The following is a 17,451-nucleotide window of genomic DNA, read 5'->3' on the forward strand; positions in this document are numbered from 1 at the left end:
ATGTGCAGAAACCGGGGCCCACGCACAACTATTGGCTCAGACCTCCTTTTAACAAAACTTCCAAATACTTCATATGCACGTTAAGCTTAAGAAACCCTGGGACAGATTGATGAGGAAGAGTGGAATCGTGTCTGGTTTATTTGTCATAATATTGCCAATGATATACAAGGAGAAATAAGGGACAAATGTTCCGTCTGTGATATGCTTAAGCACACAGACTTAATGCATTCCTCTTCTTGTCTATAGCTTAACTCTGTGCCGACATGATTTGTAATCTGCATTAACTGGTAATTCCGTCCCACACCCCAAGTGCTCTCTATTTTGTGGGCTCCATGATGTTAAACTCTACCTTCTATAACTCTTTATCACATTCATCTCTAAACACTGCTTATCAAACAGGTTTTTCTTGATAATCCAGTCATGTTGATGCAATTTTACAAACTGGACACATTCTATTACTAGTAACAGAATATAAAACACATCATTTCCAAGTGAACTCAAGAACTTCATACATAACACATCCCAAATATATATTACTTAAAATTACCCACAACTCCCCACCTGTTATCCTGATCCTTCCAAATTCATCTCCATACAAAAAAGGAGCCCGTGTCTGCATTTACCCATTTCTTTTTTTCTCCACAAATATTTTATATTCAGTAGCTAGCTGTGTTTGTTTAGATATGCAGATGATTTTGTGTAAGGTAAAGAATATCATTATATTCAGGATTACTTCACTCCTCTGTGGTTTCTTAATGTGAGTATCCAGGTGTTATATAAAAATAAACTATAAGCTTCCTTTTATTTTAAAAATTATTTGATTTCATCTATCAGAGCCAAACTTTCTCCACCCAGAAAATCAGCCCATGTGAAATTTAGTCAGTGCCAAAAACAATTCTAAGGAGAATTCTGGCAGTTAGCGACACACACACACACACACACACACACACACACACACACACACCCCATCTGCTGCTGGGTCAGTTTCAAAGACTGATACCGTGTCTTTCTCCTCATAGCATTTCAATGCTTTGAAGCTGCTATCTGTGATTATGAATGATTTTGAACAGCTTTTCACCTCTCCTTTGTGCAAAACCAAACCGAAATTCTCCAAAATGATTTAAATCAGAGTCTGAGAGGAGGCTTGAACAACATTGCCTCCTCTGTTAATGTGGAACCAATTCCCAAAGAGGTGGAGGCCCTGGGGAGGGGGCAAGGCTACTTCGAGGGTGCAAATACCTGTTGGGGAATCAGTACTAGTGGGCATTTTCGTAATGTTTTTTAAAAACTAACGACGGGGTGTGTGTGTGTGTGTGTGTGTGTGTGTGTGTGTTTCCATCTTCCACCAAGGGCAGAATCTCTCCTCATTGCTGGCATTTTTTTTTAAGCTGTTGCTTTTTACGGGGGCCGAAGTCGGTGATCATAGAGGGGGAAATAAGACATTTGTTCCCTCCTCAAGCTAATTGGTCTAGAGAGCTGGGAATGCGTGTTACCACTGGGAGATCCGAAATTCTGGAGGCCCAAGGCGTTCCAACATTCAACTGGAAGGGCTTTAAGCTGCAGCGGGGAGAGGTGCTTGCGACGTGAGTTGATGGCCACGGGCCTTTGATGTTTCTGCTCCCCTCGCCAGTTGCCTGACAGTCATTAATAGTTTCTGGGTTCTGGAGGGGGTCTCCCCCTCCCCAGGTTAATCCATTTGATACCCATCCCGGCCCTTCCCCCTTCTCGCCTCCAGCGTTCCCGCGCTCCCATCCTCCCTTTCTTTTCTGCTTTCCTTTTCCCTCGCCCCCTCCGCTTTTCCCCCCATACCCTCCAGCCCAGCCCGTTCCGATTCTCGCTCTTTCTCTCTTCCCACGGATTCGCGCTCTCGCGCCGCCCACCCTCCCTCCCCGCTCTGGTCCTCGCGGGCCCGCGGGGCGGGCTGGCTGTGCGCAGGCGCAGTGCGCGGCGGCCCGGGGCTGGCGGGCGCGCGTGCACGCGGGGCGGCGACGCGCACGCACGCGCGCGCTGCTCGGCTGCCCCGGCTCGGCTCGGCGGCCGGCGACTCCCGCTCCGGCACCTGGGCGCGGGTCCCCGCGGCCGCAGCGGCACCATGCTCCTCCACTCAGTCAACCTCTGGAACCTGGCGTTCTACGTCTTCATGGTCTTTATGGCCACCCTGGGGCTGTGGGATGTGTTCTTCGGCTTCGAGGAGAACAAGTGCAGCATGAGCTACATGTTTGAGTACCCCGAGTATCAGGTAAGGTCCCGCCCTCACCTGGGTGCGCGAGGCTCCGCGCCCGGCGCCCGGCCTCGCCCGCGTTCTCCGCGCGGAGGACTCCGACCGCCGGCCTCCGCGCCCGCCCGACCCCGGCCCCAGGCTCCGCGGCCGCCGCCCCCGGCCAGCCCCTCGGCACCCGCGGGGCGCGCAGCCCGCCCGCCGCCCCTCGCCCCCGGCCGCGGCGCCCGCGCCTCCGCGCTCCCTGCGCGCAGTGATTGGCACGGAGATTTCGCTTTCCTGGAAGAGAACGGAGCATCCACGGAGTGCACTGCCCAGATCGTTCTCGGGGCTGCCTTAGGGGCTCCGGGGTTTTACCTCTGGGTGAGAGGAAAATCTGATGAAATGATGAAATGATGAGGCTGAAAACTACTTAGGCCCCCCACCCCCCGTATTTGTTTGCGGATCCACCTGTTTCATAGGTTTGCCGGGCTGTGCGTGCGTCTGCAAGCCGGTGTTTTTGCTGGTCGCCCCCAGCCAGGCCTCTTACCAGTTGCATACAAGATCTATTTCAGGGTGTTTTGTGTTTTCACTGTGTTTGCAGTGTCAGAGACCCGGCCCTTTCCTCCCTTCTCTCCTCTCCTCTCCTCTCCTCTCCTCTCCTCTCCTCTCTTTCTCCCCTCTTTCCCTCCCTCCCTCCATATCTATCTCTCCGCCCTGTCTCTCTCTCTTCCCCCTCTCCTTCCCCCCCTCTTCCTCCCCCCATATCTATCTATCTCTGCCCCATCTATCTACCTCTCTCTCTTCCCCTCTCTTCCTCTCTCCCACCCCCACCTACCGTTCCATTTTGAATGTTTTCAATCAGTTGCTTCATTAGTCTGGCATAGTAGAATTTAGAATTTCATTCATGACCAGCTGTAAAAAGAGATGGTGACAAATTACACAAATGCCCAAAGTAATTGCTTCCGAGTGACTCTTTTATTTCTAAATGAATCTTAATTATGGAATGCTCATTATAATAACTCCTAAAATACATATGTGTACAATACATATTGATAAAGTGCATTTTTTAGTATACTTTTGAAATCATAGCGATTTTTTCTTTAGGATGAAGAATGAAAGTGGGAATTGCTTCTGTGTAGTGGTCATTATGGAGAGAGCATATTAGGTGAAAACTGCCATTATTTAAATCGTTAAAACTAAGGTTTAAATTGCTGAAGAGCATCCTTACCCATAGGAAAAATTCTGGTAAATCCAGATTTTATTTGTTTTGAGATCCTTACCTTGGTTTCGCACCAGGGGTTATAAGGGAGTGAGAACATTGGATTTTGATGCTACTGAAGGAAAAGATTTTAATGTTACTGTTATCATTGTTAATTTCTAAGCAAATAAACTGGAACGTGCTGGTTTATGTTTATCTGAGTCTTAATAGTTAAATACATGGAATTTTAGGTGTCTTTTAGTGGAAATAGAGCTTATGATAATCCCTTTTTATTGCCTATGGTTTAATAAGTAGAAGACTCAACAGATTGAAGCTGGCCACTTGAGGTTTATACTGCATTAAAGACTTTGGTTAACATAAAGTCATTTTGGAACAGTACACTACTAATTCCCATTTATTTCTAGATTTCCCACAATTATTGAAACTGTTTAATATTTGCAGTAGTAGAAATTGCTTTCCTTGATGCTGAGAACAAAGCATATGGACCTCACAGATGAATTTTCCCCTCTCATGAAATTGGAAAGACAGAAGATGAATGTGGCTGCTGCAAAAGAGCTGTTTGATTTTTTTGTTTCTTAAATTGTTCTCAAGTAGTGTGTATTTAGTTATTTTGGTTCAGATTGCCTTCTTGGGGATGTACTTCTGTCAGTTTGTTAGTACAGTGATAATTACAGTGGCAGAAGTTTTTGATACACATTTTCAGCAGGTTTTACTTTTAAGATGTAAAAAGTTAATTCACTACAGTATTTATATTTGACTCTAAGTCCTTTTACTCTGAACACCAGGTTGTGTTATTTTACAAGTACAATTAAAATCTGTATATAGAAATGAGTTGTTTGAATATAATTATATTTTAGGTAAATAAGGGGACTCTGTTAAGAACAAATGGTTTTTATGTGAATTAAAATATTCTATATATCTACATAGCCTACCTTTAATTATATTTTATCAAGCTTTCTATTTGTTCTCAGGTTGTTATCCAAGTGTGTCATGTCCTAGTCTCTGGTGTTTTTTTTTTTTTTTTTTTACTGCTCATTTGCATCTTCTCTAGTCAGCCAGCAAAGGAAATGGAAAGATAGTTGAAACACACTCAGATTTATTGTTCCTTTTTTTTTAAGGTGGGAAAGGAATTTAAAATTCTTTTCAGATAAGAAGTTTTCAATTTAAAATCATTCAATTATCTTCATCCCCTACCTATGATTTTTTCTAGATTCATTTATTCAGAGATAACTGAGATTTTATGAAAATTTCTTAAGTCTACCAGACAAAATAAAATTATTCTCTAAAGCTTCTTGCCTTACTATAATAGCATGGCAAAATATAATCTTGCAGCACATGATTTTAAGCAAATTGTAATATTTGAGAAGAAACATCTGAGCTGTTTTCTCTCATACAGTAATTTGCTTGGCCTTCCTTATATGTATGACCTAATGGTTGTTTTCTGAAAGGAAATGTTGATACTGAAAATATGAATCATATTTTGTTATTTAGTATGATGTTCATTTAACAGTCACTTATTGAATGACTACTCTCTGCCAGGTATATGTAGATATTTAGTATGAGAGGGAATTAGTGAGAAATCAGTTCTTGGGCCTTTAAATTATGCTATTATAATAGAGTGAGGGAGACAGGAATATAATGTATAGTTTCAATATAATGTGGTAAATGCCATAATTTTACTATGAGTAAGTGCATTCAAGGTTCTTCAGAGAAGAGGAATCATCTAAGTTTTTCTTGGATATTCAAAGCCTTTAAGGATGTAGTAAATTTGGCCATGCAGGTTATAAAGTTCATAAAGTACAGAAACAAAACTGCAGGCATCTATAGCATTTATGAGTGTAGAAAGGCACCAGAACATACCACATGAGCATATTTATATTACTACTTATGTAAAAAAGAAAAGAATCTATAAACATTTTTGCTGGTATGTATGTAAAGTATTTCTGAAACATACATGCACTATTAACATTGGTGCTTTCTGGGTTAGAAAAACCAAATAGCTGAAGGATCAGCATTGAAGAGATCATTTGCAGTGTATATCCTTTTAAATCTTGATTTAAAATATATTAAAAATAAGTTTAAAACATTGCACGTATAAGTTATGAGAAAAATAGGTAAAAATCATTAGAGCCAGGTTTTAAGGCACTCTCAAGAGCCTTTGCTACTTATATGTGCAGTGAAAAAACCACATAAGGTGTAATGTTCTAGCAGGGTGTTCTAGCAGTGTTTTTTTTTTTTTTTTAAATCAATATAGACTTTAGGTTGTAGCAGGGAGATTATGACAGGGAGAGAGACCAGTCTGAAAGATTCATTGATTCACTCATCCCTAGGTGGTCACCCTCCCCTTCCTCCTTTTTTTTTGTACACTGAACCCAGGGACATTCTACCTTGGAGCCACACTTTTTTAATTTTAAAATAGGGTCTTACTGAGTTACTGAGAATGGCTTCAAACCTTTGATTCTCCTTTCTCAGCCTCAGGAGTAACTGGGATTATAGGCAAGTTCTCCCAGCTTCCACTGGAGATCTTAGGACCCCCGTCCCCACGCCAACCCGCATTGGACTCAGGGACAATCTACTGAGCTACATTCAGCCCTTTTTATTTTTGTGTTTTGAAACAGTCTGTTTCTGAGGGTCTCGCTAAATTGCCGAGGCTGTCCTTGATCGAACCTGTGATCCTCCTGTCTCAGCCTCCTAAGTACTGGGATTACAGGTGTGTGCCACCATGCTCAGCTCAGCCCTTTTAATTTTTCGAGGCAAGTTCTCACTAAATTGCCCATGTTGGCCCTGAAATTGCGATCCTCCTGCCTCAGCCTTTTGAGTAGTTAGGATGACAGACATGGGCCACTCCCCCCACCAGGCTCCAAGAACTATTCTTAGTGGGTAGTGTGAGGAAAAGGGTGAGAACACTTTGTGAGAACTTTATAACTACTTGCATTTTTTTGATAAAAGTTTATTTTTGGTTAATAATGGAGATCAAACTTTTATCTGCAGTTTTAATCTAAAGACACACACACACACGCATGTATGTAAAATAAGAATTATAGTTTTCTAAACCAGTATTTTTTGGGGGGGGCACTTGGGAATTTGTTTGGGAAGAATTTTTATCTGTTGAAAGGGTGAGAGGTGAACTTATACTAAGGCAGAGTCAAGGTAAGAGATAGCCCCAAGCTGGTAGTGATAATATTTAAGTGTAAAGGTAATTTATCTTAATTTAAAGATCTTTTTTGGAGGTGAGGATGCCCATTTCAAATAATCCTTATAAAATAATCAATTTATATGGGGATCCTGCTTCTGTAAATGTTTCCTTTTCAAATCCTTTGACTTTCCTGTTTTTCTCAGCATCCCTTTTCTATGCCTATACTTCTTCTGTCAGTCTGTTCAATTACCTGTATCTTTTTGCCACTGATTTCCACCTAGAACGATTGTCTAGAAATGCAGTTTTGCCATTTTTCTCCATTTTTTGCCCCCTGTTTGCTCTACTTCCTGCACCCCCATCTCTCTACTTTTTTCTTTTTTATCTATATACATTACAATTTTTTTTTTTCAGTGCTGGGGACTGCACCCAGGGCATCATGCATGGTAGGCAAGTGCTCACCACTGAGCCACATCCCTAGCCCTTCATTCCTAGTTTAAAAATCCTCTTTTTCAACACAAAATTGCTTTTATAGTAGTATATAATGAAATACGTCAAGTATATTATTTTCTTTTCTTTTCTGTCTTTAGGGAATTAATATTTCTTTTTAGATATACTTGCTAAGTTTCTGTTCTTCTTAGTTAATTTTCAACTAGTTCAAAACTTGTTGGACCGGTGTGGTGGTGCACACTTGTAATACTAGTACTTGAAAGGCTGAGACAGAAGGATCCCAGGTTCGACAGCCTCGGCCATTTAGTGAGGGTCTCAGAAACCCTGTTTCCAAATAAAAAATAAAATCGTCCTGGGGGTATAGCTTGGAGGTAGAATGCCTTTGGATTCAATTTCAGTGACTCCCTGCACTCCACCTCAAAGCACAACTTGTACTAAAAAAGCAAATGATCTAATATGTATTTGCTGTCATATCAAATTGTATAATTATATGGGAGGAGTTAATAAATATTGCTTATGTTTTCTTTTTGCTTGATTTGTACTTAAAAAGCAAAATGTGTCCAATTAGTATTGGAACTAACTTGAAGTACCCATATACTTATATAGCAGATAGGGAGTTAATATTTCCTGTATTTCAGTATTTTAGGAGACAACTAAGGATGGTCATCTCTTAAATAGCCCAGTCTCTACCCAGTTCTATGGTGTAACTGAAATAGATTGCTTATGGTAATACCACAAAGGAATGTTCAAGAATGTATATGAATGGTCAGAATTTTGTATATGTGTTTGTGTGTGATTTTTTTTTTGAACAGTGGGATTTTTCTCATTAACAACATTTGTAGTTTTTGAAGTTCATACAGTAGTTAAATTTTTTCATGTAGCATATTGGTAGATTATTAATCTATTGATATATACTTAAGTCCACTTAATTGTCCATTGTAATTAGTTTTATTTTTAATGGTGTCTGTCTGCTGGAGCCATCCCTGTACGGGCCACCACCTGCCGGAGCCAGCTGGCAAAAGTACGGGTTCTGAAGAGAGGTGTGAGGATGAAGAATTTTTAATTCTAACGTGGGGGAGCCACCAGCCTACTATCTCTACTGGCTGACCCCTGTTCTTGGTTCAATATTTCCTATGGGTTGATGACTATGCCTGGGTCAGTATTCTCTATTGCGCCGACGCTCCTGGCCGACACCTACTTCTGGGTCAATCTCATCTTTATTGCACCAACACCGGGTTTGTTTTTCCAGAGGTATTTATACACAGCTACAAGTCAATTAACATTCTCGTGCTATCACCACTGGAATACAATACAGACCAATACAACACACATATATTACAGATAGGTTAATCAGTACCCTTGTACCATCACCATATGCTTTTCTCTCCAAACCTTGTTGACTCTGGGTGAAGGACAGTCAGCTGAGTCAAAGACACTAATCTAGGGGAAAGCCTTAATGGCTCCCCACATCTATCCTTTAAAAAAGGAGCAGAGTTTATAGTTTATCTCTTTTATGGAAGCCTATAAGTGATGACATTAAGACCCAAGTCATGAGCTGGGATGTAGCTCAATGATAGAGTGCTTGCCTAGCATGCATGAGGCCCTAGGTTCAATCTGTATACCATAAAAAGAAAAAAGAAAGCCCAATTGATATTATTTTGAAAAAATGTGTGAATTATGGCTCATTTTGTATACAAGAATGTGAATTGCAGAGTAGTTTAAGGTTTGCTGACAAACCAGGCACCTGGTCCATGAAAATTGAAACATGCTAATTCACTGAAATCTGTGTCGTTAGAAGAGTACATGTCTTCACCAAGACATGGCTGTAAAGTTCAGAATAATTTGTTAAGCACGTAGGTCAAAGCATATTAAGTTGAGAGGTCAGAAAACTGCATTATAAAACAAACTTTTCTTTCCACTGACATTATGTATGTATGTGAGAATACCAATTTCATTTTCTTATATGGGGAAGAATAGGAAAAGAGGAGCGGGAGAGAACTCGTCAAGCGCTGTGTGCATATATGTCATTATCCCTGTGAACTACATGATGATGTGAGACTGTAAATGTACTAGTAAAAGTATTTAAAAAAACATGAAAATCTGTGCCCTACAAAAAGGGAAAAAAGATGCAATAGCTGGGATATATGGTTGAACCTAAGGAAAAAGAGAGATGTTATGCTGTTCTGCTGGGCTTGGTGATACACACCTGTAATTCTAGTACTTGAGAAGCTGAGACAGGGGACTCTAGCCTCAGCAACTTAGTGAGACCCTTGGCAACTTAGCAAAACTCTTTCAAAATAAAAAGGGGTGAGGGTATAGCTCAGAGGTAGACTGCCCCTGAGTTCAATTCCCACCTCCACAGAAAGAGAGAAAAAGAAACATTACAAAGCAGTTTAATGTCAAAAAGAATTATTGCTAATAGAACTTTTAAATTTTAAGTATAATAGATACTGGCTCTTAATTAAATGCACTTCCAATTATGTTAACATGTAACTTGATAGCATATGTCAGTACTTTTCTACCATCAACAGGAGCTATTTTGGCTTATTTGTATTTGTTAGAATTTCACATAGAAGCTGGGCGTGGTGCACATGCTTGTAATCCCAGTACTTGGGAGGCTGAGACACGAGGATCGCAGGTTCGTGGACAGCCTCAGCTACTTAGGCCCTCTGCAACTTAGTGAGACACTCTTTTCAAATAAAGGATAAAAATTAGGGCTGGGGATGTAGTTCGGAGGTAAAATGCCCCTGGGTTCCACCCCCAGTATTGCAACAACAACAACAACGACAACGACGACGACGACAAAACAAACAAACAAACGAATTTCACATAGTACATTTTAGGTTTTTCTGAACACTGCATGTTTTAAAATTCACATAATTCAGGAATATTTCTCTGTGTAAATAAACTGTAAGTGGATCTTGTTTTGTGCAGTAGTATGGTTTTATCATTAGTAATCTTATATTGTACTGTTTCAATGTTGTATAATTCAGAATTGCATACAATGAGTCTGAATTGTATTAATAAAACTGACTGATGTGAACCTGGCTTCATTAATTCTTTTCCCATAGAAAATAGAACTTCCAAAAAAGCTGGCAAAACGCTACCCAGCATATGAGTTATATCTTTATGGAGAAGGATCCTATGCTGAAGAACACAAAATTCTTCCATTGACTGGAATTCCAGTTCTCTTTCTTCCTGGCAATGCTGGGAGTTATAAGCAAGGTAAGTACTGGAAGTAAATTTTGAAAGCTATAAAATTCAGTTAAAGCCAAGCACTGTGGGATATGTTTATAATCCCAGCTACTTAGAAGGCTGAGGCAAGAGGATCACCAGACTTGAGGTCAGCAAGGTCATGTTTCATAATGAAAATAAAATAAGGCTGGGATGTAGTTCAGTGATAGAGTACCCCTGTGTTCAATCCCCAGTTCTACAGGAAATAAGAATCATTTAAAGAATTCACACATAGTTGGTGAATCAAAAGAATTGAACAGAATGCTTACTGTATGTGAAGTATTTTGTAGACTTACAAAGAAACCCAAATACACGATGCTTTATCTGAAAGTACATGTGAGAAGTACAAGGAAAAAAAGAGTTGCAGACCACTTTGAAAAGAGTGAGAAGGAGAAAAAGAAGATGATGGGCTGGGTAGGATAAATAGATTGTATAGATATTCAGAAATCAGCAGAAGAAAGGGTTATGTTGGAAATGTAGGGCAAAGAGAACAGAAACTAAAGCATTAATCAGGGAGGTAAATCAGTGGCTTATATTATGCTGAACAAAGGAGAAGATTGTTTTCTTTCTTTTGGAGCTATTTAAGGTAGAGAGATCTAGAAGTACTGAGGGGAACACAGAAAGGTGGTGGTAGGGAATTTATATGTGTAGATTCCAAAATCAGTGTTGGCATAGAGAATAGCCGTAATTGCTGACATGACAGCCAAGTATGCGAATTTGCAAGTAATCTTGTTTTCAGCTAAAATCTGCTTTCTTGGCTATTAAGTGGGCTAGAATTGTTATATAATGCAAATAAAATTGTTTCAACATGTGCTACAATTATGTGCATGTTTATTCACCTAGCAAATGTTTATGAGGTACCTACCATGAACCAGGCAGTATTCTAGGTTTTAGGGCTCCAGAGCAGACCAAGTCAGGTCAGGTCCCTTCCTCATCAAATGCATTTTCTTGTCAGGTAGACAGCTATCAGACAAACACATCAGTAATGTTAAAAGCTACAAAATAATTAAAACAGAGAAAAGAGATAAAAAGGGACAGGCTATGGCTAGTTTAGATGTGGTGGTCAGGAACGACCGCAGTGAGGAGATGACATATAAGCAGAGGCTTGAATGCAGCAAGGAATTGCATGTGACTGAGGGGCAGCCCTGCGGCAGGAACATGCTTGGGGTGTTCAAGGCCACTGTGAATAGAGAAGAGTGAAAAGAAATGGGAATAGAAAAGTATCTAGGGGTTAAATCGAACAGAGAGGAGAAGGGTTTTTTTTTTTTTTTTTTTTTTTAATGAGGATTGAACCCAGGAGCATTCTACTTCTGAGTTATACCCAACCCCCATCCCTATTTTATTATTTGTTTTTAGTGCTGGAGATTGAAACCAGGGGCATCCAAGCTATACCCCAAGCTCTATTTTTTTTATTGTTTATTTTGAAACAGGATCTCACTGAGTTCCAAAGGGCCTCACTAAGAAGCTGAGGCTGACCATGAACCTGTGATCCTCCTGGCTCAGCCTCCCAAGTGCTGGGATTACAGCCGTGCACCACCACATTTCAGCTGATTTTGAATTTTTCTTTATCTAAGGGAGATGGGAAACTTTGAGGGTTTACGATAACAAATTATATAAATCTGAGTTTTTGTTAATTATTACATTGAAATATTGCACAAATTCATAGAACTATACAGAATATAGATATTCAGTTTAAAACCATTACAAAGTTAGCCAGACACAGTGGTGCACACCTGTAATCCCAGTACTTGGGAGGCTAAGCGAGGAAGATCACAGGTTCAAAGCCAGCCTCTGCAATTTAGCTAGGTCCTCCACAACTTAGTGAGACTTTGTTTCTAAATAAAATCAGGCTGGGGGTGTCACTCAGAGGTAGAACGCCCCTGGGTTCAATCCTCAGTGCCACCAAAAAAATTAATAAAAACAACATAAAAATAAAATGGGGTATAGCTCATAGGTAGAATGCCCCTATCTTCCATCCCCAATATCCTCCTACCTCCCATACACAAAGCAGTAGACTATGGGGGCTTTTTTTTTTTTTTAACCTTTGTAATATATAATCATGTGTACTTTTTTCTGGCTTCTTCCACTCAGCAGCATCTTTAAAATTTACCCATTTGTTATGTGAGCTCTAATCTGTCTACTTTCCTTCTCTTTAGTATTCTATAACTATATTGTAGTTTATTCATTTGGTCTTTGGACATTTGAATTGTTTACCTTTATTGGCAATTTTGAATAATATTCTACATGTATCTTGGAGCACATAGGCCTGTGTGTGTGTGTGTGTGTGTGTGTGTGTGTGTGTGTGTGTGTGTTGCTAGGGATTGAACCCAGGGACATTCTACCTCCAAGCTATACTCCCAGCCCTGTTTTAGCCATTTATTTTGAAATAAGGTCTCACTAAGTTGCAGAGGTCCTTACTACGTAGCTGAGGCTGTCCACGAACTGTGATCCTCCTGTCTCAGCCTCCCAAGTACTGGGATTACAAGCATGAGCCACCACACCTGACTCTCAGCCCAATTTTTTATTCTTTATTTTGAAACAGGGCCTTACTAAGTAGCTGTGGCTGGTGGTGAACTTGAAATCATCCTTTCTCAGCCTCCCAAGTACTGGGATTACAAGCGTATGCCACAATCCCCAGCTAGGCCTGTGTTTTTATAAGATATATCCCTGAGTGTTAATTTGTGATACAAATCATGTATATTCTTTTCTTTTTACTAATTATGTTTACAGTCTTATAATCAGTAAATTGTACTTACTTTTGCTTCACATCCTTGGTAGTATTGAAATTATCAGAATTAAAAATGTTAACAAATCTATTAAATAACTAAAGAAAGATCACCCTTATCTGGGCACAGTGGTGCATGCTTATAATCCTAATAATCAGGAAACTAAGACAGAAGGATTACAGGTTTGAGACCAACCTCAGAAACTCAGTGAGACTCTGTTTCAAAATAAAAGTAAAAGGACTGGGTTCAATTCTCAGCAACCCCAACCCACACCCCCCCTCACACACACATAGAGAAAGAGATCACTGTGTGAAAAGAATATGCTATTAGCTATTAAAGGGCAAGTGGGAAAAATAATAAACATAATTAATGAGGTAAATACAAATCAAAATGAAATATGAAATACATTCTCAGCCTACCCACTAGGATAGCTCTAATTAAAAGGCAGATAACACGTGTTGGTAAAGATGTGGAGGTAATCGGAACCTTCACACAATTGACAGGAATGTAAAATGGTGTAACCACTTTGGAAAACAGTTTGTCAGGTCCTCAGAATATTAAACATAGAACTGTCACATGACCCAGCAATTCCACTTCTAGATGTTTACCCAGGAAAAATGAAAATATACATCCATGCAAAAACTTGCATGTAAAAATTTATAACAGTACTAATAATAGTAGCCAAAAGATAGAACCAAATTACTAATGACATACTATAACATGGATGAACCTTGAAAATATGAGAACTAAAAAGAGCTAGTCACAAATGACCGTATATTATATGATCATCCTATTTACATGCATTGTGCAGAATAGGTAGATTCGTAGAGGCAGAAAGTACATTAGTGCTTACCAGGGTTTCAGAAGAGTGGGGTAAAAGGAATGACTGCTAAGGGGCACAAGGCTTTGTTTTTTGAGCTAATTAAAAATGTCTAAGCTGAGCCGGGCATGGTGGCGCACACTTAATCCCAGTACTTGGGAGGCTGAGACAGGATTGTTTGTGGCCAGCCTCAGCTACTTAGTAAGGCTCTCCACAACTTACTTATACCCTGTTCCAAAATAAAGAATAAAAAATAGGGCTGGGAGTGTAGCTTGGAGGTAGAATGTCCCTGGGTTCAATCCCCAGTACTGCAAGAAGAAAAAGAAAAGAAAGAAAAAAAATTCTAAACCAGGCATAGTGGCGCAAACTTGTAATCGTAATACTTGGGAGGCTGAGACAGAAGGATCGCAGATTCGTGGCCAGCCTCAGCAATTCTGTAAGACGCTGTTTCAAAATAAACAATAAAAAATAGGGCTGGGGGTGACACTTGGAGGTAGAGTGCCCCTAGGTTCAGTCCCCAGTGCCACAAAAACAAACAAAAAACAAAAAAACCCCACATTCAATTTCAGAGGCAGCTGTATAATATGTGATAGAGATGCAAGGTGAACTGAAAACCATTGATTTGTACACTTTACATTTCACATGTGATTTGTGTAATACATGAATTACAGTATGTGTATAGTGTACTTTAATAAAAATAGAATGGCACACAGGTATTTGTTTGCTAAACCATTTGCTGCATTTTTTATGCCACCTAATATAAACAATTCATAATAAATTTTGTTAAGGGGTTTGTAAGACAAGAAGAGTGAAAGGAGGAGACCCGTTAGGAGAGTGTAAAGTAGCTCAGGCAAGAGATGATGGTGCTTGGATCAGGAAAAGAGTAGAAGAAATGGTGAGAAGCCTCACCTGGGGCTACACTGGGAAGAGAAAGCATGAGAGAACCTACGCATGGATTGCATGTCTTGTAAGAAGAGACAGATCGTGCACATGTGTTTACACTAAGTGGTAAACAGACACTTCTTTTTTCGTGTGTATCTGTGGTACTGGGGATTGAATCCAGGGGCATTCTACCTCCAAGCTACACTCCAGCCAGCCCTATCTTATATTTTAGATATTGAAACAGGGTCTGTGAACAGACATTTTTGATAGGAAGTTTCTCATTCTTAAAGTCCTTGATAATGTGACAAAATATCTGTTTGTTAATCTTCAAAAATAATTACCCTTTTATCAATTCTTTCCTTACTGAAGAGAAAGAAGTAGAGAATGAGGGATCTGTTCACTTTTTATTTAAAAAATATTTGCGCCGGGTATGGTGGCGCATGCTTATAATCCCCACGCTTGGGAGGCTGAGACAGGAGGATCGCACAGGTTTGAAGCCAGCCTCAGCTACTTAGGCTCTCAGCAACTTGGTAAGACCCTGTTTGCAAATAAAATATAAAATAGGGCTTGGAGTTTAGCCCGGAGGTAGAAAAGCCCCTGGGTTCCACCCCCAGTACCCAAAAAAACAAACAAAAAATTGGGGACACACTGTGTTCTAGATACACAGCTACTAGGTTGGCTTACTCTAAATTGGTACTGCTAATGGATGTCCACCTGAGATAAGTTGTTTTATTCATGGTAAGCCTATTTATTAAGAGTCTCTGAAGTAAAGGATGAAACTTGAGAATATTTTGCTGACTGTACTTCACTCTCTTCCTCTTCAGTACGCTCTGTTGGCTCTATTGCACTTAGAAAAGCAGAAGACATTGACTTCAAGTACCATTTTGACTTCTTCAGTGTGAACTTCAATGAAGAGCTGGTGGCACTGTATGGTGGAAGTCTTCAGAAGCAGACCAAGTTTGTTCATGAATGCATTAAAACAATTCTCAAACTTTATAAAGTAAGAGTAGCATGTCAATCAGGTGTAACTTATCAGAATATTTTTTTTGTAATATGGGGGCTTGAACCCAGGGCCTTATGTGTACTAGGCAAGCCTTCTGCAACTAAGCGACACTCTCAGCCCTTTAAATTTCATTTTTGAGACAGGATCTTGTTAAGTTGCCCACACTGGCCTCAAACTTTCAATTATCCTTCCTTAGCCTCTCAAGTTGTAAGATTTTAGGCATGTGTCACTATGCCTGGCTTCAGCATCTTTTTTTTAAAGTGACAATATATAGCCGGGCGTGGTGGCGCACGCTTGTAATCCCTGCGCTTGGGAGGCGGAGACAGGAGGATCACACAGGTTCGAAGTCAGCCGTGCGCGCTGGCTTAGGAGACCCTGTTTCCAAATAAAAATGTAAAAATAGGTCTGGGAGTGTAGCCCGGAGGTAGAAGGGCTTCCAGGAACCCCAGTACCACCAAAAAAAAAAAAAGTGACAATATATACACACACATACACATACATACATACACACACATACATATATATATACATAATATATACACACATATAGAGAGATATAGGTGTCTGTGTGTCTGTGTGTGTGTGTTTAATTTTTTTAATTTTTTAATCACGCAGGTTTGAAGCCAGCCAGTTAAACCCAGGAACATTCTACCCCTAGGCTACACCTTCAGGTTTTTTTATTTTTTATTTTGAGACAGGTTTCGCTAAGTTGTGAAGGATCTCACTAAATTGCTGAGGCTGGCCTTGGACATTTGATCGTCCATGTATTGGGATTATAGGTATACATCATCATGCTTGGCTTCATTATATTTTAAGTCATATTTGTTTATGTGAAAGTTGAGGCAAATAACTAATGGCCCCAAATTTTTAACCCACATATCCAAGAAGATCCACTGAATGTCAAACAGTATAAACACAAGAAAATCATACCTTAGTATATCAGTCAAATTGCTAAAAAGCCAAGTAAAGAGAAAATCTTAAAGCAGCTAGGGAAAAATTCTTTCCCATTAGGGAAAAATAATGCAAGATTAACCACTGATTTTTATTAATAATGAAAGCCCCAAACAAAAGGATCACATCTTAAAGGTCTTGGAGAGGGAAGTCTCTCAAATTATAATTATATTTCTAACAAAAATGTCCTTCAGAAATGAAGGCAATGAATTGGGCATGGTGGCATACGCTTGTAATCCCAGTACTTGAGAGCCTGAGTCAGGAGGATCATAGGTTTGTGGCGAGCCTCAGCTACTAATTGAGGCCTTGTTTCAAAATAAAGAATAAAAAAATAGGGCTGGAGGTGTAATACAGAGTTAGACTGCCCCTGGGTTCAATCCCCAGTACTGCAAAATAAAGGAAAGAGAAAGAAAGAAAAGAAAGAAAGAAAGAGGGAGGGAGGGAGGGAAAGAAAAATAAGTTAAAGCAAAATAAAGACATTGTCAGAGCAACAAAAATTGGTAGATTTGTCACCAGTATGAGGAAACCAGAGAATAGAAAATTAATATTAAGGAAATAACCTCAGTTGGTGCAGACAAAATCCATAAATGGATGCTGTAATTCAGAGGAGAAAAAGGACATTCACATAATTTCAAAGTTTTATTTCTAAAATATATCTGATTTTATATATATATATATATATATATATATATATATATATATATATATAATCTAAAGCTATGATAATTCAAATAGTGTGACACTGGCATGAAGGTAGACTTGGACCAATGAAACAGATGAAAGAGCCCAGAAATAAGTCAGCATATACATGGTCAACCGATTTCCAGCAAGTG

The 17,451-nt window shown here is 39.7% G+C and overlaps 1 protein-coding gene across 1 annotated transcript in view; it reads left to right on the plus strand.

Moving 5' to 3' along the window:
• Positions 1 to 2,092: 2,092 nt before the first annotated feature.
• The window catches only part of PGAP1 (post-GPI attachment to proteins inositol deacylase 1), a gene marked incomplete at both ends in the record, with an annotated part of 73,746 nt that continues 58,387 nt past the window's right edge, over positions 2,093 to 17,451 (plus strand). Inside the window, 3 exons of the mRNA XM_080689171.1 lie at positions 2,093 to 2,239; positions 10,074 to 10,227; positions 15,489 to 15,664. Of these exons, the coding sequence (XP_080545297.1) occupies positions 2,093 to 2,239; positions 10,074 to 10,227; positions 15,489 to 15,664 (477 nt within the window). The remainder of the gene's footprint in view (positions 2,240 to 10,073; positions 10,228 to 15,488; positions 15,665 to 17,451) is intronic.

This window comes from Muscardinus avellanarius (assembly GCF_963383645.1).
Source record: "Muscardinus avellanarius genome assembly, chromosome: 2".
Taxonomy (NCBI): domain Eukaryota; kingdom Metazoa; phylum Chordata; class Mammalia; order Rodentia; family Gliridae; genus Muscardinus; species Muscardinus avellanarius.